At 42.3% G+C, this 27,512-nt stretch overlaps 1 protein-coding gene across 1 annotated transcript; it reads right to left on the minus strand.

The window, feature by feature from the left end:
• Positions 1-21,678, minus strand: LOC114562185 (uncharacterized; the record flags this gene model as incomplete). The annotated part of the gene is made up of 38 exons (XM_028588495.1): positions 21,620-21,678; positions 21,349-21,495; positions 20,965-21,176; positions 20,327-20,427; positions 20,093-20,211; positions 19,783-19,956; positions 19,456-19,553; positions 18,123-18,204; positions 17,207-17,353; positions 16,929-17,125; positions 16,741-16,841; positions 15,371-15,489; positions 15,082-15,237; positions 14,625-14,839; positions 14,331-14,416; positions 13,710-13,846; positions 13,483-13,608; positions 13,211-13,401; positions 13,026-13,114; positions 12,582-12,709; positions 12,313-12,440; positions 12,040-12,157; positions 11,717-11,935; positions 11,403-11,573; positions 10,691-10,840; positions 10,532-10,596; positions 10,286-10,415; positions 10,016-10,101; positions 9,801-9,930; positions 8,330-8,520; positions 8,051-8,141; positions 7,803-7,938; positions 7,531-7,721; positions 1,530-1,691; positions 1,238-1,374; positions 863-1,002; positions 682-776; positions 1-432 (listed from the first exon to the last, which is right to left on the minus strand). Coding segments are annotated over exons 1-38 (5,445 nt in total), but the record flags the coding sequence as incomplete, so codon positions are not given.
• Positions 21,679-27,512: the final 5,834 nt, after the last annotated feature.

Genomic DNA, 27,512 nt, shown 5'->3' on the forward strand with positions numbered 1-27,512 from the left:
GTTGGTGGTGGTTGGGGAGCCGGTGTTCGGAGAGTTGGTGGTGGTTGGGGAGCCGGTGTTCGGAGAGTTGGTGGTGGTTGGGGAGCCGGTGGTGGTTGTCTGAGAGTTGGTGGTGGTTGGGGAGCCGGTGTTCGGAGAGTTGGTGGTGGTTGGGGAGCCGGTGTTCGGAGAGTTGGTGGTGGTTGGGGAGCCGGTGTTCGGAGAGTTGGTGGTGGTTGGGGAGCCGGTGGTGGTTGTCTGAGAGTTGGTGGTGGTTGGGGAACCGGTGGTCGGAGGGGTAACTCTGCCTCCCACAAGCCCCACTCCCAGTGTGTTGAGCTGTGTCTGGGACTGCCTGGTGATCCAGTTCTGTACCAGCGTTTGGTTTTCATAGGACTTTAAATCAGCCACGTTGGAGCCAAGCAGACCTTGGACGTCACTAACAGTCAGGTTCTAGGTACAACACAGCAGAGAAAGGATTTGTTTTGTTTTAATCCAGCGGATAACAAAAAATAAATAAATACCAGTTATGTTGGACACAGCCACAACTAAGAGTCCAGGTAACAGCATTTGTCCAAGTGTAGTCAACCTTCTACGATAACGTTGACAAGGTGAGTATTACACACATGAATAAATGCAGAACTCGCAAGTACAATTACGACTGCCAAACACACACACACACACACACACAAAGTAACTGACCAGTACAACGTTCGGATCCAGACTGGTGAAGGTAGCCATGTCCATGTTGATGTTGGAGGGCACCAAACTTCGGACATAGTCTAGAGATGCACCCCCTGCAGGCCGGGAAAGAAATAAACAGTGTCAACTGTGTTGTTTCTCTGCATGCAGTATAGATGTGTGTGTGGGTCTGTTTGCCTACCGATGAAAGGTTGTGTGAGCTGGTAGGAGGAAACGGGGAAAGTTGAGCGGGTCATTGTGGCAAATGCTTGTGTGGCAATGGTGAACAGTACTTTCTTTTTCTCCGTGGTGCAGTTGGACACCATCAGGGCGTCGGCCTCTCTGCAACGAGACACAAACACACAGAGTAAAAAATGAGTAGGCATTCATCATAATTTGTTATTTGCTGGATTGATATAAAGGCAGGATTTAGCTTTTACAAAGTTGCCATTACCGTAACCTCCACTATCAAACAAAAAACCTTTTATCAATGCTCAATCAAACTGGGATCTCATGGTAAACACTGTCATGTCATGTCATACACACACACACACACACACACCCCCTGATTTCTTACTTAAGGCTTTGTTGGGAAATGTTCTTCAAAACATCGACGTCCAGGGAGCAAAGGTTGGCTCCTCCGATGGCACTGAGCTCAGCACTGCCCAGTGTGTTCCCTTCATTACTCAGATACTTAGAGATGATGGCCTTAGCCTGGACGATGAGAAAAAACATTCATTCATGAGAACACACAAGCACATTGGCGTACACACACACACACACACACACACACACACACACACACACACACACACACACACACACACACACACACACACATAACACACTTGTTTACTTGGTTTACTCACCAGACTTGGGTCCCACGGCCCGTTGGACGGGTCCATCAAAGCAGAGAGTGTGTCGATCTGAGTGATAGTCCACAGGTTGATGTCACTTATGGACGCCACACGGGACGCTGGGCCTAGGACCTGAACCTGATCTTCTGGGATAGTGGAGTTGGCAGCGTAAGCCTAAAAATATTTGAGAATCATTATCATGCAGCAGAGAATCAGTCAGTTATTTGTTTAAAGGGGTGATAGAATGCAAAAAACGATTTTACCCTGTCATAGTTGAAAAACAACAGTTTGGAGGGTAAATAGGACATACAGTATCTTACAAAAGTGAGTACACCCCTCACATTTTAGTAAATATTTCAATATATCTTTTAATGGGACAACACTGAAGAAATTACACTTTGCTACAATGTAAAGTATTAAGTTTACAGCTTGTATAACAGTGTAAATGTGCTGTCCCCTCAAAATAACTCAACATACAGCTATTGCAGTTTGTTTCGATTGCTAAACGACAGTGGGCACAACTGGAGTCACATGTACAAAACTCAAGCCACAGTCTGCGCTACCAACAGTCACCTGAGCTAAACAGTTCACATCACTTGCAAAACTCATTCAAAGCAACACAACTCTTAACACACGTCTCAAAACAGGCTCAGTGCAGCCAAACACTATGAACAGTCCTCACTGAGATAACACACACACTGCCACTCAGAACACACTGAGGGTAAAAACACACTAGCATCAAACACCAATACAGAAATTACAAACTTTCTCATCTTTACAGTATGAACAGATTAGATGGTACAATCATGCTTGACATTACATTTTAGTAAAACAGTCAGCATGTTCTTTTCCATAAGTAATACGTTTCACTATGCGCCGGTAAAAGGTACAAGGATTCAGGAAGTTGAGTCGGTCAAGTATTTAGGCGTAGTGTTGGATAGGACACTATCGTTTAAAAAGCATATTTCAAAATTGATAAAAACTGTAAAATTTAATTTATCACAGTTTTAGATATATTCATCCTCAAATGAGCACAGATGCTGCTAAGCTTTATATGCATGTGATGATATTTTCTCATCTTACTTACTGCATCACAAATTGGACTCTTTCAACCAATTCTGCGTTACAGCTGCTTCAAAGCTTGTACAAGCAGGCACTTACAATTTTAGATAAAAAACCTTTTCCATACCACTACTGTAACATTGTGAAGAAATATAAATTATTAACATTTGACAAGTGAAGGAGTTCAAGTACCTTGGGGTTTTGTTCGCGAGTGAGGGGACAATGGAGCGGGAGATTGGTCGGAGAATCGGCGCAGCGGGTGCGGTATTGCATTCAATCTATCGCACCGTTGTGACGAAAAGAGAGCTGAGCCAGAAGGCAAAGCTCTCGATCTACCGGTCAGTTTTCGTTCCTACCCTCACCTATGGTCATGAAGGCTGGGTCATGACCGAAAGAACGAGATCCAGGGTACAAGCGGCCGAAATGGGTTTCCTCAGGAGGGTGGCTGGCGTCTCCCTTAGAGATAGGGTGAGAAGCTCAGTCATCCGTGAGGAGCTCGGAGTAGAGCCGCTGCTCCTTTGCGTCGAAAGGAGCCAGTTGAGGTGGTTCGGGCATCTGGTAAGGATGCCCCCTGGGCGCCTCCCTAGGGAGGTGTTCCAGGCACGTCCAGCTGGGAGGAGGCCTCGGGGAAGACCCAGGACTAGGTGGAGGGATTATATCTCCAACCTGGCCTGGGAACGCCTCGATCCCCAGTCGGAGCTGGTTAATGTTGCTCGGGAAAGGGAAGTTTGGGGTCCCCTGCTGGAGCTGCTCCCCCCGCGACCCGACACCGGATAAGCGGACGAAGATGGATGGATGGACATTTGACAATTTCGTTGTGTTTTCAAATGTCAGTTTAGTATACAAGATTCTTTATAATTTGGCCCCACAGTCCCTGAGAAAGTTTGTGAAACCTTGTGAAGAGGCAGGTATTAGAACTACGCGAGCCTCTTCCAGAGGAGATTGTTACGTTAACTTTAGGTCCTCTACTTTTGGGCAGAATTGCTTTTCTGTGAAAGCTGCAGGGATGTGGAATTTGTTGCCAGTTGTTGTTCGAGAGAGTGTTACTTTTTAACAGTTTAAAATTAACCTCAAGAAGTGGTTGAAAGACGGTCAGATTTGTGATCATTAATACAAAACTGGTAAACTAGGGTACTGTTAAAATTTTAGGTAGGCAATAATAAAAGTAAAAAAAAAAATAAAAACAATCTGTAATAATTGTACATACTGTAAATATTGAAATTGCATGTCTGTTGAGGTGATCCTTGTGTAGGTGCTGTATCTGTATTTTATATTGTGAATGAACTTATTAGTAGGAATGCTCATCATCCACTGTATATACTATATATATGCCCAGGGACTACAGATGAAAATTATCTTATAGCTATCTCTGGTCTGTGCAACACATTTGTTGTGCAATGTCCCTGTCAAATAAATAAATAAATAAAAATAAATCTTCTCCGTGAACCATCACCTTATCGTGGTGGAGAGGTTTGTGTGTCTCTGTGAACCTGAGGGCTGTGTTGTCTGGAGCTTTGTGCTCCTGGTAGGGTCTCCCAAGGCAAAGTGGTCTCAGGTGAGGGGCCAGACAAAGAATGGTTCAAAAACCCCAATGAAGAAGCAAGGTAGAGATGGAGTGACCCTGCCCGGAGGAAGCCCGGGGCCCCCGTCTGGAGCCAGGCCCAGACGGCGGGCTCGTCGGCGAGCGCCTGGTGGCCGGGTTTGCCACGGAGCCCGGCCGGGCACAGCCCGAACAAGCGACGTGGCTCCCATCTCTCCAGCCCATGGGCCCACCACCTGTGGGAGGAACCGTTGGGGTCGGGTGCGATGCCACATGGGTGGCAGTGAAGGTCAGGGGCCTCGACGGACCAGACCCGGGCGGCAGACGCTGGCTCTGGGGACGTGGAACGTCACCTCTCTGGGGGGAAGGAGCCGGAACTGGTGCGGGAGGTGGAGCGCTACCGGTTAGATCTGGTGGGGCTTACCTCTACGCACAGTCTCGGTTCTGGAACCATACTCCTGGATAGGGGTTGGACTCTTTTCTTCTCCGGAGTTGCCCAGGGTGTGAGGCGCCGGGCGGGTGTGGGGATACTCACAAGCCCCGGATGAGCGCCGCTGTGTTGGAGTTTACCCGGTGGACGAGGGGTCGCCTCCCCACGCCTGCGGGTTGTGGGGGAAAACTCTGACTGTTGTTTGTGCATATGCACCAAACAGGAGTTCGGAGTATTCGGCCTTCTTGGAGACCTTGACTGGAGTCCTGCATGGGGCTCCAGTGGGGACTCCATTGTTCTGCTGGGGGACTTCAACGCACACGCGGCAATGATGATGGAGACACCTGGAGAGGCGTGATTGGGAGGAACGGCCTCCCTGATCTAAACCAGAGTGGTTGTTTGTTGTTGGACTTCTGTGCTAGTCATGGATTGTCTATAACGAACACCATGTTCGAACATAGGGATGCTCATAAGTGTACCTGGTACCAGAGCACCCTAGGCCAAGGTCAATGATCGATTTCATAATCGTTTCATCTGATCTGAGGCCGTATGTTTTGGACACTCGGGTGAAGAGAGGGGCAGAGCTGTCAACCGATCACCATCTGGTGGTGAGTTGGGTCAGGGGTGGGGAAGACTCTGGACAGACCTGGTAAGCCCAAACGCGTGTAGTGCGGGTAAATTGGGAACGTCTGGAGGAGGCCCCTGTCCGACAGACTTTCAACTCACACCTCCGGGCGGAGCTTTTCGTGCATCCCTGTGGAGGCTGGGGGCATTGAACCCGAGTGGACAATGTTCAAAGTTTCCATTGCTGAAGCTGCGGCGACGAGCTGTGGTCTTAGGATCTTAGGTGCCTCAAGGGGCGGTAACCCACGAACACCGTGGTGGACACCAGTGGTCAGGGAAGCCGTCCGACTGAAGAAGGAGTCCTTCCGGGATATGTTATCTCGGAGGACTCGGAGGCAGTTGCAGGGTACCGAAGGGCCCGAAGGGCTGCAGCCTCTGCCGTGAAAGAGGCAAAGCAGCGGGTGTGGGAGAAGTTTGGAGAAGACATGGAGAAGGACTTTCGGTCGGCACCAAAGTGTTTCTGGAAAACTGTTCGCCACCTCAGGAGGGGGGGGGGAACCATCCAAGCTGTGTACAGTAAGGATGGGACACTGTTGACCTCCACTGAGGAGGTAATAGGGCGGTGGAGGGAGCACTTTGAGGAACTCCTGAATCCGACTAATCGCCCTCTATGTTAGAGGCAGAGCTGGAGGATAACGGGGGATTGTCGTCGATTTCCCAGGCGGAAGTCACTGATGTAGTCAAACAACTACACAGTGGCAAAGCCCCGGGATTGATGAGATCCGTCCAGAAATGCTCAAGGCTCTGGGTGTGGAGGGGCTGTCCTGGTTGACACGCCTCTTCAACATTGCGTGGAAGTCTGGGGACCGGTGCCAAAGGAGTGGCAGACTGGGGTGGTGGTTCCTCTTTTTAAAAGGGGGGACCAGAGGGTGTGTGCCAATTATAGGGGTATCACACTTCTCAGCCTCCCTGGTAAAGTCTACTCCAAGGTGCTGGAAAGGAGGGTTCGGCCGATAGTCGAACCTCGGGTTGAGGAGGAACAATGCGGATTCCGTCCTGGTCGTGGAACAACGGACCAGCTCTTCACTCTCAAGGATCCTGGAGGGAGCCTGGGAGTATGCCCAACCGGTCTACATGTGTTTTGTGGATTTGGAGAAGGCGTATGACCGGGTCCCCGGGAGATACTGTGGGAGGTGCTGCGGGAGTATGGGGTGAGGGGGTCTACTCAGGGCCATCCAATCTCTGTATGACCAAAGTGAGAGCTGTGTCCGGGTTCTCGGTAGTAAGTCGGACTCGTTTCAGGTGAGGGTTGGCCTCCGCCAGGGCTGCGCTTTGTCACCAATCCTGTTTGTAATATTTATGGACAGGATATCGAGGCGTAGTCGGGGTGGGGAGGGGTTGCAGTTTGGTGGGCTGGGGATCTCATCGCTGCTCTTTGCAGATGATGTGGTCCTGATGGCATCATCGGCCTGCGACCTTCAGCACTCACTGGATCGGTTCGCAACCGAGTGTGAAGCGGTTGGGATGAGGATCAGCACCTCTAAATCGGAGGCCATGGTTCTCAGCAGGAAACCGATGGAATGCCTTCTCCAGGTAGGGAATGAGTCCTTACCCCAAGTGAAGGAGTTCAAGTACCTTGGGGTTTTGTTCGCGAGTGAGGGGACAATGGAGCGGAGATTGGTCGGAGAATCGGGCGCAGCGGGTGCGGTATTGCATTCAATCTATCGCACCGTTGCCAGACGAAAAAGAGAGCTGAGCCAGAAGGCAAAGCTCTCGATCTACCGGTCAGTTTTCGCTCCTACCCTCACCTATGGTCATGAAGGCTGGGTCATGACCGAAAGAACGAGATCCAGGGTACAAGCGGCGAAATGGGTTTCCTCAGGAGGGTGGCTGGCGTCTCCCTTAGAGATAGGGTGAGAAGCTCAGTCATCCGTGAGGAGCTCGGAGAGAGCCGCTGCTCCTTTGCGTCGAAAGGAGCCAGTTGAGGTGGTTCGGGCATCTGGTAAGGATGCCCCTGGGCGCCTCCCTAGGGAGGTGTTCCAGGCACGTCCCAGCTGGGAGGAGGCCTCGGGAAGACCCAGGACTAGGTGGAGGGATTATATCTCCAACCTGGCCTGGGAACGCCGGATCCCCAGTCGGAGCTGGTTAATGTTGCTCGGGAAAGGGAAGTTTGGGGTCCCCTGCTGGAGCTGCTCCCCCCGCGACCCGACACCGGATAAGCGGACGAAGATGGATGGATGGATGGATGGAAATAAAACTTATTTTTTATTGCATTTTGCACCGTGGGTCCGAGAGGACTGAAATTTCCTTTGTGCCTGTATGCATGTATAGCAAATCTGACAATAAAGCTTGACTTGACTTGTTTTGCTCTGTTTAAAAAGCCATTTATAAACCAATCACATCTTCCCATCACCTACCTCTCGCAACTTGCTGAGAACAATCTGGAGGTATTCCACCTGGTCCACCTTCATAGTGATGGCTGCCAAGTTGTCCTTCACAGTCGAGGCGCTGAGGCAGCAGTTGAACTGAGTTATGTCGTCATAGTTGAAGGGGAACGTCTCATCGCTGATGGTCACCTGGGTGATCGTTCCAACTGTGCACCCGTTTACTAAAAACACAGGAGGAAAAAAAAAAGTTAAAATAATCAATTCATGAAGACAAAAATAGCAGCTCAAGGAAGGAGACTCACCGATAGATCGCTTTGACTTGACTTGGTTTCTATTGGACTTTCTTATTTCTTCCATCATTCTCCGCTTCTTCTGTATGTCCACTCGGTTGCTCGCAATAACTTTGAGGAAGTACTCCAAGAACATCTGCTTTGTTTTCTGCTCGCGGAACACAAAAACAAACATCACCGACCTCATTCCAACACCAAACAGGTGACGTAATGCCGCTGAGCTTTTCTGCTAAATGCATTTATTCATGTTTGTTACTCACTTTGTCAAAGTTACTGTAGAAGGTTGAGGTCAAGTACAGCGGTAACATCCCGAGGTTCTTCAGAGTCTGGTAGTCCCATGTTGATGGAGCTCTGGTTATTGAAAAACAAAGACTGAATCAAACTGAAATTAACATTTATTTTTTTTGTTTGAATTGTTTTCTGTTTTGATCGATTTTGGAAAGAAACAAAGGAAACTAAGGGGATATTTTAAGAAATCTGCTGATACTACAAGGACATACAATAAAGTGATAATAGACGTTTTGCTGCTGTTGACGTACCCATACTGTGTTTTCCCGCTCTGCAGTAGAGCTTCAACAGCAGCCGCCTGAGCGTTGGTGAGGTCCGGGCAGTTCTTGAGTTTTTCCAAGATGGACGGGTCAGAGTTCTTGATGTAGGTACCATCCAGAGTGCAGCACATGTTTCCCAACACCGATATAGTATCTGCAGTCAATGTCGTGTTTGTTATACCCTTAGAAAAGGAAACAAGTAAGAACAGAAATTAAGTACTGCACATCTGGATTTGGTTACCTGTAAGTTGACATTTAGACTTTTGCTTTTACACTGTATGTACACTCTGACTTTTATTTTTAATAATTTATAATGCTCAGGGTACAATTTAAATCAGGAGTTTAGTCAAGCATATTAATAGAATATTAAAGTGATGGTTCGAAGTAATTTCACCCTAGGCTGCTTTGCACCTTGACCTCGAGCCAAACAACCCCCCATTAGCTTTTTTCCCTTGTTATAACGTTGGTCGAGTTAGCATTATCAGCTGGTTAGCTTAGTGCAGGCGCTAATGGATCCACGTTTGTATCTCATAAAGTACTCCACTAATAATGCCCGGAATGATACCAAACATCTACAGTAGTACAAATAGTTTCTCTACTTCTAAAACAAGGCATTAGAAAGTTTGTAACTACACCAGAAGTATATTTAAATAATACCTTCCTGATGGATACTCCTCTTGGCTGCTACCATGCTGGACAGAGCACAACATCTATTGCCGGAAAAGACTACTGGAGAAGAAGATCCAAGAAGCGAGTGAACAGCAGAAGCAGCTACTGCAGCGTGAGGCGAAAGGACAAGATGCCACACAGTTGTATATATCCCGGCTGCGGTTTAAAAGCAATAGATGTGCTCTGTGCAGGATCTTGCACGATAGCGCGGTAGCAGCCAAGAGGAGTATCCATTGGCAAGTGTTAAGTGTTAGAAAGCTAATGGGGGGGTTGTTTGGCTCAAGGTCAAGGTGCAAAGCAGCCTAGGGTGAAATTACTCAGAACCATCACTTTAATGTCTTCAAAAGTGGCTTTCTGAAGCACATCTTGAATTCTGATCAGTCACTTCTTAACTAGTCCTAGACTGATTTAAGAGTAGTGGTAGATTGGTAGGTACATTGAATTAAAGATCAGATTGGAGCACAAAAAGAAAAAGTTGAAACTTTTGAAAAATTATTAGTTGCTCTTTGGTGGCGCTATTGTTGCTGCTCTTTAGTCTTCATTCTCATTCTTCCAATAATCCATGTGTTTCCACAGACAGACAGCAACAATCAAAAGTAAATCGGCCTCCCAGGAGATTTAATTTAAACCTTTATTTAGTCCCAAGCTTCCTTCCTTCAGAAAATTGGTTCAATTTATTCAACTCTAGGCGGTTTCTGATAAAGCCAGCTTAAATTGAGCTCAATGGGCTCTTTTAGTACCTAACTTGGGAACATTTGAGATGTATGTGTTCTTCTGTTGTTTGGGGACTCACCAGGCAGCTCCTGGCATTAGCAAACAGAGCGGTCAGTTTGTAGCTGAGGACGGAGGAGAAGACGGAGAAGTCTGCTTCTGCCAGCTCTTGAAAATAGAACCTGCAGCTGGCCTGTAGCACCAGGGAGTAACTGTAGAGAGACAGAGAGACATTAAAACTGTTCTGACAGCCATGTTTTTATAACAAACCTGTTTTTAACTTCGGTCTAAACTCACTCATAGTACAGCAGCACGTCAGGAGGATAGAGGTCGAAGCTGGTGGCATCTGAGTCATTTTTAATGTAGTTATACATGCAGGTCAGCTGTTGGTGAGACAAGCAGAAACTTTGAATCGTTTAGTATATATCTCCTTTATTTTTACACTAAGCTGTGATTTGTATGTGAAAAGATGCTGAGTTGAAAAAACAGCATATTTGTTTAAAAAATATTAAAATGTTTATGTCTACACCTTATACAGTATACATACACACTGTCCCGCCCTCTCACCTGAGTCTCGACCAATGGGACCTTCTTCCTGCCTTTCCTCCGGCAGGCTTTAATCAGCTTCTTGATCTGCACCTTTTCAACATTCCTCACTCCGGTGCACGTGAACCCTTGCAGCAAAGAGGATGACAAACTACACACACACCCACACACACACACACACACACACACACACACACGCAATATGTTAGTTCCATACTGAAATTTTGTCAAAACTCTCGCTTTATTCAAATTTTCTGAAGCGCTCACTTGTTGGGACTTCCCAGCACTGTGGTCGCAGATTCCACAGCGATATTTTCAAAGAATAACTCAACCTAAAAAATACAAAAATACATACAGTAGTTTGTAACTACAGCAGGGGTGCTCAGTACAAACATGTGTGTTTCAGTGTTGTGTCCCCCCCCCTACCTGCTGTGGTTTCCATGTCTTCTGGTTGAGTGTGGTGATAACCCTGCCGTTATTCGAGAAGCCCAGCAGCTGAGCACGAGGGATCTGAGTGGCCATTTCATCTGGAACGTTCTGTATGATCGTGTCACTGTTGCTGTTCACTGATACGATCTGGGTGAGGATGTGGGAGGTAAGTTAAATGTTGTTGTTTTTTATCACAACCAGTTGTAATAATTTACCCTTAGTTCATTTGATATTTGAATACTTTATTTTTGCCCTAATGTAACAAAAGTGGGGGACTGAAGTGATCCAAGTGCCCTGATAATGTGTCTTTTGGACATAAATTAACCATAACTCTGCAGGTTTTTCATTTTACAGTCTTTGTGAGACTTTTATAGACCTTTCTCCATGTTGTATTTTTGCAATTGGTAGTTTAGTCTACTCAGTATCTATGACATATATTGCATGTCTGTCTGTTTTGGAAGAGGGATTCCTCCTCTGTTGCTTTCTTTCACCCTTTTATTCTCAATTGACGTTTGTTTTTATTTGTGGAGTTTTTTTCCCTTATCTGAATCAAGGGTCTAAGGATAGAGGATGTCATATGTTGTACAAATTGGAATATAATCTGGGGCAAATTTGTGATCTTGGACTATATCAATAAAATTGACTCGACTTGAAAGGTTTTTAATTACTTTATCATACAAATCCTGTCACAGAAGTGAAGCCGTCATACCTGAGTAACAAAGATCTGCTGGACGATCTGTGGAGCGGACAGCACGTATCCCAGGAATGAAGGATTTTTGGATGAAGTAATCAGCTGGGAGCCACTGATGCTGCCGAACGTTTCTGCAGGAACACCGACAACAAGAGAGCCCAGCATGAACAACGTTGACGAGCTGTTGATCTGGTGGGATGGAAAAAGGAAGAAAGACACAGATGAGACAGCCTTATTCTGACTGATGTTCCCACAGACACAACCTAAATCTAATCTAGAATCAATATAACATACAGTGACAGACAGACAGACAGACAGACAGAAGCAACTACCTTCACAAGCCCTGAAGACATCAGAGACAGGATGATGGCCCTGGCCTGGCCTTCATTCCAGTCTGTAACACTGCTGAGAATGGAGAGGGCAGCATATAGATCCTCAGGCTTTATCATCTTGATCTGACCGGTGGACAGGCCGCTGCTTTGGCTACCGAGGGCAGTAATGGCCGCAGCATTGATGTTGTCACCAAAGTTACCTGCCAAAGCTGCAGCAACCTACAGAGAAAAAAAGTTGTCAGTGACAATCTGTGAAAAATGTATGTCTCAGCAGAAAACTACTAATGTACGTGTGTTTTTGTGTGTGTGTGTGTGTTTATCACCTGTGGGTTCAGGGCTGTACAGAGAGTGGTCAGGTACTGTAGAACTATATTACTTTCTTCTGATGTTAGCTGGCTGAATGCTGGACCAGGAGCGACACACCGCCACAACAGAGGAAGTCTGGATGGAGAGAGAGAGAGAGAGAGAGAGAGAGAGAGAGAGAGAGAGAGAGAGAGAGAGAGAGAGAGAGAGAAAATATTTGGTTTACACACAGATAGTATAGTATATCACATATGTATTTAATGTGTGAGGGGTTTGTGGCTGTGTAGACTCACAGTAAGGGGTTGAAGTTGCTGTCCTGTTGATAAATGAGCTGGGTGTAGTAGTTGGTGAGGTTGAGAGGTAAACCGGAGTTGTTGACGAGAGCGATGTTCAGAGGGTTCACCGTGAACACCTGGATAACCTGCAGAGAGGAGAGAGGGGGGGTTTAAACACTAAAAACGTGGTTTGTGCATCATTAAACCATCTATTTTATAATTACATTGCAATCCCACTGAACAAAAGCTGAGCTGTAGTTTAAGATTTAACAAATTAGGTTCAGTACCTGTGCAGATCCAAACATCTGAAGATCCTCCAGAGTGAGGAAAGGCATGAAAAGGCCGATGTACTCAACAAACCAGGCTGTGGAGTTTAGTTTGGGATCGCTGGGGTTGTAACACCTTGGCACCGTCGCTACAAGGACAAATTACAAATAATTACTTGGAGGATTTTACTGAGGGAAGACAGGGAGATAAATACAGAATAAATAAAAATGAAGAAATAAATCGAGGCTAACGGAGACTCTTTTCAGCGTGGAACATTTTGTTCTCCTTTTGTAACTAGCAACTTGGCATCAATAAAACATTACCACATTCATTTTGAGATACTGATCTTGGAGCTTTTTTGTAAAACAAGTCCCTAAGGGGGTCTTTTAAGTCGCCAAATCTTGCGAGAAAGTTGAGTTGGCAACACTGTCAAAGACAAGCTCTGTTTTATTCTGGAGACTGACCTGAGGTAAGATATGCTCTGATGGTGTTGAACACATCTGGTCTCGTAAAGTCTGCACCAGTGTAGTAGTATTTCCCAAGGACAGAAACACTGAAACCAAAACACAAGATTTAAAAACATCCAAATTGAAAAGATATAAAAATCATTTGCAAAATGAGCATAAAGTCTTGTGAAAACCACACATACAGCTTTTGGAAGGCCAGGCAGGAAGAGTTGTGTGTGATATTGGGGCTGATTAGACTCTTTGTGAGGAAGCCCAAATAGCTGGGGAGGCGTTGGTCAAACCAGGCGTTGACCTCTGACCACTCGGAGCTGCTGAGCGCCATGGGCCAGACGCAAGGCAGGGTGGGCCGCCGCACCACCTCCGGGAGAGACTCCTGTAGCAAATGTATACAGTAATGTTATCATATCATCAGTGTGTGTTGTCATTTCTTTGTGTTTGTGTGTGTGGTACATACGGTCTCTAGGAACATCGATGTCTGGACGTAGTTGCTGTAGATCACACAGAGCTCTGCATCGTTGTCGACTACGTCAGGGCGACGGAGAAAATCTGCAAGATCTGATGGAGGTATGGAGTTCACCAGCTAGAGGAGCAGCAGACAATAAATAAGTCCTCCACATCCTTCAACCCAACCACTGAAACTATCCTTCTTTTAATCCTCTGTATTATTGTTTGGACACACACCTGATGCACCCTGTCGAGAGGCATGAGGGACAGGAAGGTGGTGACGTTGGGAAACTGGAATCCCATGAATGAGCTCTCCAGGAAACTGTAGAAACTGCGGTTGTAGTTGTCACCGTAGCACTGCAGAGGTATCGGTTCTTGAATGAGGTAGAGTGAAAGAGTTCGGCTGTCAAACTATTTGAAGGTGTTGAAAATAAAATAATACAAAGCACTACAGTATATCAGTTGGCTAAAACTGTTAATGTTCAGATGAGTTACACCCTTCTCTGACATAACAGAGGAGATTAAGCAAACAAATAAATAATTAATTAAACTATAGACATAACCAGTCACCACTAGTATGTATAGAGAAATAAAACATACATAAATCTAAGCCTATCGTTACAATGATTAACAGGTACATTATTCTCCCATTATTCAGTCTACAAAATAATAAACTCCTTAATAGTTCATGAGTGAAATGATTAGCTGTACTGCGACCTAAAACGATTGCACTACTTGGAACTTAGAAGAGGTGCAATTTAAATTATATTTTACAATTTTAAACCACTTTTATGACTTTTAAAAGTGATGTGATTACAGTAGGCCTATTGCGTGTTACTTTCAGTGTGCTTTCTTCACCTGTGAGAATCTGAACGATGTTGTTGTAGATTTCTTTCTGTGTAACATCACTGAGAGAGGAGATTGTTGAATTCAGGTCTTCAACACTGAAATAAAAGAAATAAAATAAAATAAAAAATAATGCAATCAATAACTTTTATTTAAGCTGTTAGGCTACAATCATTGGCATTGTATGGAATCCCATAGAGATGAGGTCTTAAAATGTTTTTCTAAACCAGGAAGGATGCAAATTAAAAATAAACTTGATTCAGGTCATATAAATCATCAGTTCGGTCCTCGTGGCTCTAGACTTACCCCTGCTGCTCGATACTGCAGTTTCTTCCCGCCAGTATTCTGAAGAACGGTGCGACATGCTCCGGTGACAGGTCAACCAGCAGGGGGGGCAGTCGTTTTTGGAGCCACAGCGATACAACTGAATCACTCACCGCGGGATCTGAGAGGTTTGCCCGATCAAACACAACTTGCAACATGGCTGACCTCACCACAATGGGCAACATGTCTTCGTGACCCTGCAGGAAAAAAGAAACGACAAAATATGTCAACCCCAGAGAGAAAGTTTTAAGAGTAAAAATCTGTTTTTCTGTAAAGCAATTTATTTTCATTGTAAGAAGTGTAATTTTGTTGAAGGTGTGGAGGTTCTCCCATGTCAAGTCAACATTTAAATGTATGAGTTGTGATATCTTCTACCTAAGATAGGTAGATATTAACAATATTCACATTAGCATATGTCACTTCATTTATGCACACTCACCAGGATAGCAGGTGAGAAGTCATCAAAGAAGTCAGCGAAGAATTGGCTGGGAATATACTGCATCACCATGGCAACCTGGTCAGGAGAGGTGAGCTGGTTGGGTGTGGCCGACACGTCAGCCAGCTGTCTGATGGTCAGCTGCGGTAAGGCTTCCATCTGTTACACACACACACACACACACACACACACACACACCAACATAGATGGTCAAACACAGATAGAAATACATATATAATCACATATAATCACATAATGACAGCAAGACACAATGTAACCATAAGTAGCCTACCGCTATGAAGTTGGGATAAATCATCTGCAGGTCCTGGAAGGACGCGAAGACAGAAAATCCTCCGAAGTTCTTCTGCAGCCATTCTCCACTGTTGCTGGTGTTTGAGCTGCAGCTGGATTCTGAACAACAAAAACACACACACACACACACACACAACAAATTCAGCTTCACTGTATGCTTTGGATTATGGGTCATCCATGGCATCAGGTATTTATTTTTGTCTTGCCAAATATTGTATGGATTGCCATGAAATTTGGTACAGACATTGAGGGTGCACACACACAGAGATGAATCCTGCTGACTTTGAAGACTGGTGCCACCTACAGATCAACCTTTCCACTTTGTCAACACCTTAGTGCATGATAGATACCTAGATGCCCCGACATAATTATGCCAACATGATAAAAAAATGTTTAGCTAGATGTTAGTGTGCTACATTTAGCATGGTAATGTTACATTTGTGTTTATTTATTTGCATTTTGCCTTTATTTTTAAAGCAGAGGTTGTCTGCAACAAAGGTTTCCAGTATGTATCAAACTTCGGATGTTGTGATAACACGATAGGCATCTTAGACCACTAGGCCACCGGGATGCCTGTATTAATGCCATGTATTACAAAGAAAAAGCCATTCAAGTAAGAGTCCTAGTAGTAATTACGAGACAGCTACGATGTCTCCCACTTGATGGAAGGAATTGTGGTGTCAACAAACCAAAATGCAATTACAGTAAATGTTCCTAAATGTTAACACAAATACTTATGGTTCAGCTAATTATAAAGAAACTATACAGCCTACACAGTTTGTTTGTTTCTTCATTCTTAACAGCCAATTAAGTTTAGGTAACAACAGGGCCTTTAGTGCAGTGTCACTCTCAGGCTAAACATACTACATTTTTTGCGTCATTCAATAATAATCTAAAAGTTGATGAAAAGAATAAAACCTTCACATTGGCCCCAAACACCAACTTTATTGAAATTCACAGCATTTTGCTCCAATGAAGAGTGAAAAAGTGTTTTATTAGAAATGTTTTCCTGCTAATACATTTATGGTGTGGATTCCGTGTGCAGCATTACTTTTTTTATCAATACTGACACATGTGCTGTGGTTATTATGCTCCTTCTGTGATCTAATAATGGCAAAGTTGTCTCTCCATTTTTTCATCCAGCAGTATTTGTTTACAGGTGTACAATGAGTTTTACAGCCTGACTAGCCACTGTTAACTTTTAATTTTGAACTTCTACTGTAACAGAAAACAATTGAAAAGAAAAGTGTACTATACACTTTTACACTACATACACTACGTATTTTACAATCATAATATACGTATATACTGACTTTGACACTCCATCTTTATGGAAATGTGAGAACATACTTGTGTTATTCGAGGTCAGGTAAGCCTTGATGAAGTGTGTGTAGACAGAAATCTGCCTGGTGAGTGTCATGCGCGGCTGGACGCTGCTCAAAATCTGCACGCTGAAATGAAATGAGGGTTCATTTGGTTAATGACAATATCTTAAAAAACGACACCGGTTCATGTTGTAGAGGCTTTCTGTTGCTCACATGTGCTGATAGGTGCTGCAGTCCAACCCCTTCCTGCTGAGACATGAGAGGAAATCGGGGGAAACAGCGGGCAGGAATGGGCGAAGCCGCTGACTGAAGGCGGGATCGTTGAGGCTGGCCGTGCTGAATGTGTCCAATCGGATTTCAAGTATAGAGTCTAAAATCACTGAAACTGCAGGATTACTGGGGTCCAGAGTCTAAAAGACAAAACAAACCAACATCCAGTGTCTCGATCTCATGAGGAAAAGGGTAAAGTGAGGAGTAGTGCTGATTCATACCGTGTTGGTTAGAAGATCCAGAGCTGCATCCAGCACATTTGAGGCTTTGGAGAGGAGAAGCTTCCAGGCTGGTCTCGAGCCGCTGGAGTTGGAGGAGCGATTACATGCCAACACCGCTGCCAGATCTGCTGCTTGCAGCGTTGACAGCTGTGTGATGTTGAATCAGAATGACAACAGGTGAACAGAAGTTTCAGGAAAGTTGTCGTCCAAGATCCTTTACTTAAGTAAAAGAAATAGAAATAACACAACCTAAAAATACTCCAACATTAAAAGTCCTGAATTCTAAATGTTACTGAAGTAAAAGTACAGAAGTAGTACTGACAAAATGTACTTAAAGTATTAAAAGTACTTAATATGCAATATTATTATAGAATATTATATTATTCTGTTTTGAGATAGATAGATAGATAGATAGATAGATAGATAGATAGATAGATAGATAGATAGATAGATAGATAGATAGATAGATAAATAGATAGATAGATAGATAGACAGATAGATAGATAGATATATAGATAAATAGATAGATAGATACTTTATTGATCCCCAAGGGGAAATTCAAGATTGAAGATTTTATCACTAACAAATACATGTAAGAGCATTTAAATGTTTCAGTTTGTCAACATGGAGCAAATTTTAGATATGTTGTATACTACTGGGTAGATTAGGAGTAGCTATGTTACTGCATATCGTATGAACATATATGTTTTTAACTAGTAATATTAAGTTTTAAATAAATGTAGTGGGGTAAAAAGTATATTTCCTTCTGAAATGTAGTGGAGTTGAAGTATGAAGTATCATAAAATGTAAATACTCACGTAAAGTACGAGTACCTTTCAAACTATGGAAATAAGTACAGTACTTGAGTAAAAGTACTTAGTTACATTACACCCCTGGAGATGTTTAGGTGACTTACTGAGGTACAGGCAAATTCCTCAACAGCAAAGTCACAGACACGTTTGGTCATCCCTCCGCTGAGGTCGAGCTGCAGCACTGTGCTGTAGTTTCAAAATAACAGGACATTAAAGTATTTATGGACAGTTAATACTGAAAGATTAAAACGCTCAAAGTAAGAGAGAGAGACAGAGAGAGAGAGAGAATGTTTGGTTTACACACAGATAGTATGGTATATCACATATGTATTTGAGAGAGAGAGAGAGAGAGGGGGGTTTATAAATCACACCTGTTCACTCCAACACAAATGGCTGTTTCTGTGAAAAATAGCAATAAATGAATTCATGGTCATTATTAACATTAAAATATTGAATCATGTTGTAGATTTTTTTAAGCTGTGAGACAACTTACCGTTTGTCATGGTAACATTGCACTTGAGGGAGAAACAGATTAAGATGGTTATAAGTCTTTTTATTATCAAACAAATAGGAGACTAACAATATAAAAAAAGAGAAAATCCTGTTTAATTACCTCTGAAGTGTATGTGAGACAACCTATAATAAAAGCAAAGGCAAATTAGTTTACGGTATAGTTTGGAATTTGCATTTTGAAATGCTCATTTCAATGATAAGAATACATAATGACGTAATAACATTGAAATAAAGACAGGTTCATGTTGAGGTACTGTATGATAATAAACCTGGATACAAAAATATTGATTATAGCTGCTTCAAGGAATTGCTGCCTCTTCTATGTGTCTCGACTGGTTTTACCACTACCACTTTTCATGTAGTAATTTTCAATCTCTGTATGGGATTCCTGATCCTCACTACTTGTTGGGAAGCCAGAGGAATCAGCTTTCACCTGATTTTATTCTCAGTGTAAATGCTTTTCACCTAGTGGTTTTAATTTGCAGTGCTTTTCCAAAAACTAAATTAGGTGCTCGTTATGCAGCTGCAGACAGGTGATCTATAGGAAATCATAATGTATACTGTACAGTAAGTTACTTTTAATGTACCGACTGTCACAGACAGTTCCAAAATGTGATAAAACCAACATGGAGCTTAATTTCTTTATCCAACATCAACGTAATGTTTTCAGTAAAGCCACTAAGATAATCAGAACCAAGTAAACAATGCTAAATATATCAAGGTGAAATTTGGAGAAATGTGTCTAAAATGATCCTGAATGTTTTCATTTGATTGAATGGTGTAGCCACAACATCAAATTGTGGGTATTTATTTTCAGATGATTTTTCCAGCCTTAAAGCTAGTCAATGTAAATTTCTCAAATTATTGTTATAATATCACATCATAAATATTTCTACAAAATTCTACCGACAATGTGCTTCTCACTTGGTGGTGTGTACAAGGATAACTGCATCTTGGTGATCGCGATGTCTGAAGCTGCAGCAAGAGAAACTGTAGGAATGGCCAAGTCCATTCTGGCAAACCTAAAACAGCAACATGTGGAAATAACATCATAATTTTACATTTTATATAATTATGTACAGTATAAATAATCAATATACAATATATCAAACAATATAAATATATATATATAACTCACAGTAGTTTGTATGATGAACAGGTTATTTTTCCCTTCAAATACAGAAAATAAAGATTATTACCTTCATCAAGCAGTGCAAAGTTTACATTTTGAATAAAGGGATATCTTTTTACCTGGAAATGGTAATAGACAAGGTAGCGAAGGAACGAGCGAAAGTCCGTCTCATCAGGAGACTTAGTCAGGTAATCAAAAACCATATTTATGACGACGGATTTCTCTACAGAAGTAGGAAAAGTCAACACCAGCTCTGCATCCTGTACCGGAGTAAGGAGTTGTAGGGCCTCTAGCTACATGGAAGGGAGGAGACAAAAAAAAGTTCAACCGACCGTGAAAATAACAAGGTAATAATGACAATGCTGGCCTTTTTTTTCTTTTTCTTTTTTATTTTATAAATCCTTGATCTTATCAGAAACTAAATCTTACAGGGTTGAAGTATGGGTTGAGAGCAAGCAGCTGTTGAAGGGACAAAAACTCAGAAAATGGACCCAGATTCTGCATTAGCCACTCTGCACTGCCGTTGGAAACAGACCCACAGCCTGAACCTGGACAAAGTCATGAGGATAAAGGGATATCTGTAAATGCTAACATATTTTTCAACTTATTACTTTTGAAAATAGTCACAGTATTATGTTCAAGTTCAGATCATGCAGCAAGTACCTGAGTTTGGCTGTGACAGGAAACGGAGGACGAAATCATTGAAGATCCCAAGCCGTTGATTTCCAGTGAGGGTATTAAAATTGCGGATCAGTTCCTGCAGTCTGACAAAAATAATCAGGGACATAATGAGAAATATTTCTATCTCTCTGAAGGCAATTTAATAATAAAAAATGTTCTAACAATCATGAGGTTGACTAAAAAAGAAATAATTGTTTGATGGATGAAAATTAGAAAAAACATCTCTGCTCCTTTTCCTCAATTGGGCAAAAATAAAAATAACTGTTGTGTGACACCGAAAGTGAGGCAATGTTGCAAATCTCAGACTCAGCTTGTCATGCTCGGATTTACATGATTTTATATTCATGTGTTTCACTTTCATCAGCCTAAGCGGAAGACTTATGAATGAACTTTAAAAGTCCCATGAAATTATATCATTACTCCCTTAAACATGCAATAATTTTTTTTTGCTCAAGCTGTAAACAACACAATTTTTAAGTTTATGTGACGAACATGTTAGCAAACAGTTGCACACATTTAGACATCCAGCAGATACATCCATACAGGAATGGAGATGAAGACAGTTTCAAATGCAGTAACATGCATGTTGTGGATCTGTAAGTCTGTGGAAAATCTCTTACATTTGCTGGTATGAAGCACAGCTGAGGTTTCTGCTGCTCAGACAGCGCAGGAAGCTTCCTGATTCAGGTGGCAGGAACTTGCTCAGACGGCCGGAGAACCACTTCGCGATGACACTGCTGTTCATCAGCTGCTCATCAGTCAGCAGTGACACTCTCATCTCCCAAATCACATCCAAAATCTGAGACGCCGATGGACCAACCGTGGCCATGGGCTGTAGGAAAGATCAATTGATTGAATCAATATAGATAATATTATATATGAAGATATATCCATCTCTTTTAAACTGATTTACACATTTTTAATCAATTACATTTCACTTTAACAATCCTAAAAAGAAGTAGAGGATGTTCTTTAAAGATTTAAAAAGATAAAAAGATACTAACCATGTTAGCCAGCACGTCCAGAGCTGGATCCAAGACAAATGATAGCTTCGTCAGCAGCATCTTCCACAGCACTTTGGAGTACTTGCTGTTTCCAGGCAGGTTACACTCTATAAGAGACACCAGCTGATTGGCTGTGAAGTTCGCCAGCTGTATGTGTGAAACAAAAAGTGGTCATTTAGCTATTATGCCTGCATACTGCATGGAAGTTATTATCAGAAATAAAACTTTGTATTTCCAATCTGACTTTGACTCTTTTAAATTAGACAGTCACCTGTGCACATGCATATGTCTCCAAGGCAAAATTGCAGGGAACTTCCATGGATGTGTTTAGGTAAGAGTTCAGGTCAGAGCTGTGAATACATGTCAAGATGTAAATACATGTCATGTCAACGCAGGGACTATTAAAGCATTTAATTGCAATTTTGGTTACAAATTACAGCAAATAGGATACCTGTTAACTCCTCTGCAGACTTCAGAACCTGTCAAACAGCAAAGAAATGATCATCTCTAATAATTTCAGCTCTAACAGCACTAACGGTGATGTAATGAGTAATAAAATGAAACTTTCAAGTGAGGTGTCAAAGAGCTCTTACCATTGTACTGGGTATTTGGGCACTGTGAATGACAGATTTAATTCATTTAAAATGACCAGTAAAATATTTTTTTCAGTAAAATTGAGCTACAAAATCATATCAAATAGATTAATTGGAAATATAAGTTCAGCAGATTTAAAGAAATCTCACCTTGACGTTCTCTGGTACGCACGCTGTCAAAATCAAAAACGTAAAAAATAATAAAATTCAGTCAACTATTGTGTGCACATGATAATGCTTGTAATACACATTAAATACAATCTAACATATAAGAACTTGGCTCCTAGGCAGGTAAAAGGGAGGTTATAGTAAAGTTGTGTTTATGGTCATGCTGTATCTTTTTCTGTGTGTGTGTGTGTGTGTGTGTGTGTGTGTGTGTGTGTGTGTGTGTGTGTGTGTGTGTGAGACTGACCTGGATCTCGGGCCTGGTTTATCAGCATATTTATATTATCCCAGATGACTGGTTCCAAATCTGGTGGCAGAAGTGGTATGGCTCCGTATAATCTCTCAAAGCTAACAGATGGAAGAAAAAAAAACATTAAACATGTGTACCTCAAATGTGTACTTAAATGGATAGTTTGGATCTTTTGAAGTAAGTACGTCATACAACCCCACTTTAAAATCTATCTACCAGCCCTTTAAGTACATTACTTGAGTAAATGTACTTAGTGTAGTTACGTTCCCCCTCTGGTTATAACTGTGTTCGACATATTAAAATGTCTCCTGTTAAAAAGGTCTTCTGGGCTAAAAACTAAATAACATTTGGCTGGAATGAATAAGTTATAAATGAATCTGAAAGTACTCACATATGTTTGAAGACATCACAGGGTATCTGACAAATTGAATATTTCACAATGATTAATGATGCAGGACAGTTCAAAGTTTTCCAAAAGCATTAAACTTACATATGATTACAAAGCTGTTACCTTAACGACCCGTTGGAGGAGGCTGCTCAGGACCTCTGGAAGTTTCATGTATTCAGGAAACTCCAATAGGAAGTCAAATACTCGGTCAATAACAACGTCTTTCTCAGGTGGAGTAGGAAGAGGCAAAATCAGCAAGTCTGCTATCTGACTTGGAGACAAGAGTGGAAGAACCTCCAGCTGGACAGGAGACAAAAGAAAAGAAATTATTAACAATTATCAAAGAGAGTTACAGCATTTCAGCCTGTCAGCGTTTTCCAGACTTACTCCAGAGAAGTTAGAGTTGAGCTTGTAGAAGTCAGTGATGCGGATGATACTTGAGTAGACACCAAAGTTGTTTAGCAGCCATGCACTTTGATTGGAGGAGAAACACCGGGGTACTGAAACATACATCAATTAATGAACTAATGTATAGTTATTCAAATTAACTACATGTATTATAACTTTATCTAGACACTATTTTTTATTCAAGCGAAAACTCAAACACAGTGGTGGAAAGTAACCAAGTATTGTACCGAGGTACTTTACATGAGTATTTCCATTTCATGCTACTGTACTTTGACTTTTACTCCACGACATTTTCTTTTACAGTTACTAGTTAATTTAAAAAAAAGTTAGACAGACCATGTTATCAGCTTTTAAAATACAATGCGTTGTTACAGAAAATATCACATAAAATAGTTAAAATTAGCTTCAGCTCGAACAACTAAAACAGTAAAATGTTGCTTACCCAAAACTGATAATCTATTAATATAAAAGACTTACTCAAAGGAGCCATTTTCCAAAATTCTAAACTTTTACATTTGTTTAAGTACATTTTGCGGCAAATATTTCCTTTCTGCTAAGGGTTTACTTACCCGAGGGTTGGTCATGCAGCAGGAAGGGACGGATGAACAGCTGATAGATTTCAGAATTAGGATACACTGAAGGCTCATGTTTGCCAAATTCTGCCACACTGTGCATAAAGAAAAAGAAGAGAAAGAAATGACAATTAATACTCGTGTGTGTGTGTGTGTGTGTGTGTGTGTGTGTGTGTGTGTGTGTGTGTGTGTGTGTGTGTGTGTGTGTGTGTGTGTGTGTGTGTGTGTGTGTGTGTGTGTGTGTGTGTGAACTCACAGCGTTTGGAAAACTGGGCAGGAGAAGTTCTTGGTGCTGAGGCAGGACAGAATGTCTATGGGGACATAGGGCAGAAGAGGAACCAGTTTGATCTGAAACCAGAGCTTGATGAAGTCTGGGTCATTCAGATGTTCTTGGGTCAGAGACGGAGACTCCGCCTCGCCAAAGATCTGCTGAAAGTCGGACACCACCTCATTGAAGTTCTACAGGAGGAAAAGGAAGCACTAATTTTAGTTTTTCTTTTCAAAAGTATAGTAGAATGAGAAGGTAAGAAGTTAGAATTCATTAAATGTTTTGTATACAATGATCTGTGTGTGTGTGTGTGTGTGTGTGTTCAAGTTACTAGCCTGTTTAAAAGAGATCGTGATATGCATTTAAAAAAAGAATTACCCCACCACCAAAATATCTGGAGCACTAGATTGGGATTTGGCATCATGCCAAATTTACAGTGATACAGCCACTTAACAAACTTTAAAAGGTTGATATACTCACTGTTGTTGACAACTCTTTGATCAGTGAGTTCAGACGTTCTGTCAGCTCTACAATCAATCTCATGACCGTCTCCTCGGATATTGTCAGGTTGCTACGAGCAGCGCAGTGCAAAACATGGGCCACATTTTCCACCGCATCAGTCAGCTGGTAGGATGAAAAGAAAAAAATGGGAAGACAAGAAGCTATTTAAGATAACTTTTTAGGCAAACTTTTGACAACAAGGAAATGTTAATCAAAGTTTAAATGAAAAATTCAAGACAAACTTGGTTAACTATTTAAAAAAAATAAAAAAAATAAAAGAAAGATTAGAATGAAGCCTCACCCCGCAAGGATTCTTATCGAGCGTGATGCTACAGACATCCTGGACTTCACTGACAGTTTCAGAGGTGTCGTTGTCCATACTATTATTTAGATAGCTGCACACAAACAAGACATAAACGTACATTTAAAAGTCATTATAATACACCATCTTAAAACACAGAAAGATATCGGCTAACCTGAGGTGGATTGGGATAGTTTTTGGCAACTAGTGGGCAGAGGAACTTTAGATAACATCTTATTTTCAACAACTTACAATAAGTGCATTTGGCCATGAAGTTACCACCCAAACAATCACCCACAAAACAAGCTGATTCACCTGGATTGGATTTCTTCACTAGCTAGTCACTAACTTGTCTTTGTGCAGTTTGGAGCTTGCCAAGTAGCACATAGTGGGTTTATCAGAGCTTCTTGCTGCTGCTGGAGACTTAACAGTAAAAGTCAAACAATGAGCTAAAAAAGGCTAAAAGAAAACTACATAAAGCTACAGTTAGAAGATAGGTGAATTGCTGCATTACTACGTTACTCCTGGGACTGAGCATTATTTAGATTATAGGAGTTTTAAATGTGTATTTGACTCATCTAATGCTGCAGTTTCCTACTTAGTCCATTCTTTACTGACACACATGGAAAAAATAAACTCAGGGAATACTAATGTAAAATGTTAGTTTGACATACAATACTTGGTGGAAGGCGAGTATGATGTTCTGATGCATGAGGGCCCCGTCGTTCGGTAGGAATCTTTGTAACACCGGCATCACGACATACTGGTACCAATCCTCCACATTTGTCACATCAAACGTTGGCGTTTCTGGAACTACAGATGGTTCTTGTTGCTTGTACGTGTCTGCCAGCTCAGCCAGAGTCCAGTTAAGTAGGAACTGGGTCAGAGTGGTGCTTCTTATTTCTGACACATTCCTCTGGACAAACAAAAACCAGCAGGTCAGGAGTCATTTCACTTGGCAGGTGTACCGTGTGTGCATTTTTCTGCATGTCGATTTATGTTTGTGTGCATGTGTGATAGCTTGTACCTGTTGTGTGAAGGACACAAAGTTATGAACGAAGCTCCCAATGGGTTGAAAAGCCATCATGAACCCATTCACAACCTGTTAGCGTGATAAAAGAAAAGAGGTGTTCTAAAATGAGATGCAAGACTGGGAATTATTACATCTTTAATGTTTCTGTCAATCTGATGAATATAATTCCAATATTCACTCTCCTTTAAAGTTGTGTTTGTATCCTACCAACTACATGCGCCACTATGTTCACCAATATAGTCACCAACTATTTCAGCTGTTTGGTGCTGAGCAGTTAGAGTGCATTCATCAGAGGAATCAATGTTTTCGTCTAACCCTCAGCAAGGCAGCCAATACGTGTATTTCTCAAAATGTCAAACTATTTCTTTAAGGAGAACTGTGAGAGTGAACCAAAACCGTAATGGTGCCAGGCAGAAACCCATGAATGAAAACATGTTAAAATGCTCGGTAGAGCTGAGAAGAACTGCAGACTTGGTGATAATGCTCTGTGGGTTCATCACTATGCGCGCCCACTTTGGCATTACACACAGAAGTTTGATGCATTGTGATATATAAAAACATTGGTTAGAGCAGCTTTACATAAAAAAAATTGTTCTAAAAATGTATTAAAGCTGCAATGCATTGGAATACAATAATTTGAAATTTGCAAACCCCAAATATTATGTTTTTTTATGGCTGTACCTGTATATGATATGCTAATATGATATATCCCAAAATGCCTGACATATTTGGAAACTTTTGGATTTCCCCTTGAAGTTTGAAAAAATCTAAACAACTAAAAGTTTAAGATTCATATATGATTTAAAATCAATACTGAGATTGCCATCACACATCTCCCAAAGTCTGTTCCCCTAATCGTGAAATACTGTATGTCTTTTTATGGCCACATGCACTAACATGCAAACAAAAGAACTGAAAAGCTCGGATTACAACACAATGGGAGTGTACTTTCATTCTCTGCTCAGGATGCTATTACTCCACTATATCGTTACATAAATATTTGTTTGCTCTATATTATTCTGAATATTGAGTACAGCCCTGTTAAAGACATGGCAGGATCCATACATCCATGCTACTTTACAGTACCTGTCTGAGGCTGTTCTTTGGGGACGGTGGTGGGTATGGGTCATATGTGGGATATGGAGGATAGGTAGAAGGATATCCAGGGCTTGTCCAGTTTTGGTTACCACCAGGGAAGGTCCAGTTTTGGTTACCACCAGGATAGGTCCAGTTTTGGTTACCACCAGGGAAGGTCCAGTTTTGGTTACCACCAGGGAAGGTCCAGTTTTGGTTACCACCAGGATAGGTCCAGTTTTGGTTACCACCAGGGAAGGTCCAGTTTTGGTTACCACCAGGATAGGTCCAGTTTTGGTCAGCTCCAGGGCTCGTCCAGTAGGAGACACCTCCAGGGCTGGTGGTAGGTGGAGGGCCAGAGCCCCCTGTTAACAAACTGTGGAAGACCAGGCTTAGGGTGTCGTTGTCTAAACCTGCAACCTCAGGCATCAGCAGCAGCTCGGCTTTCTGCGCTGGAGACAGCAGGTTCAGAACCTCCAACTGTGGGGGAGAAAAAAAAAGAAAGGGAGGAGAGAGGCAGAGGATGAAATGTAGAGGTAGAACTTAATGAAAACTTTCCCCACTATGTCTCTATGAGGTTGACTGCTGTTTTCTTGAAGAAAACACAAGTG

The sequence above is a fragment of the Perca flavescens genome, chromosome 2, assembly GCF_004354835.1.
Source record: "Perca flavescens isolate YP-PL-M2 chromosome 2, PFLA_1.0, whole genome shotgun sequence".
Lineage (NCBI taxonomy): Eukaryota > Metazoa > Chordata > Actinopteri > Perciformes > Percidae > Perca > Perca flavescens.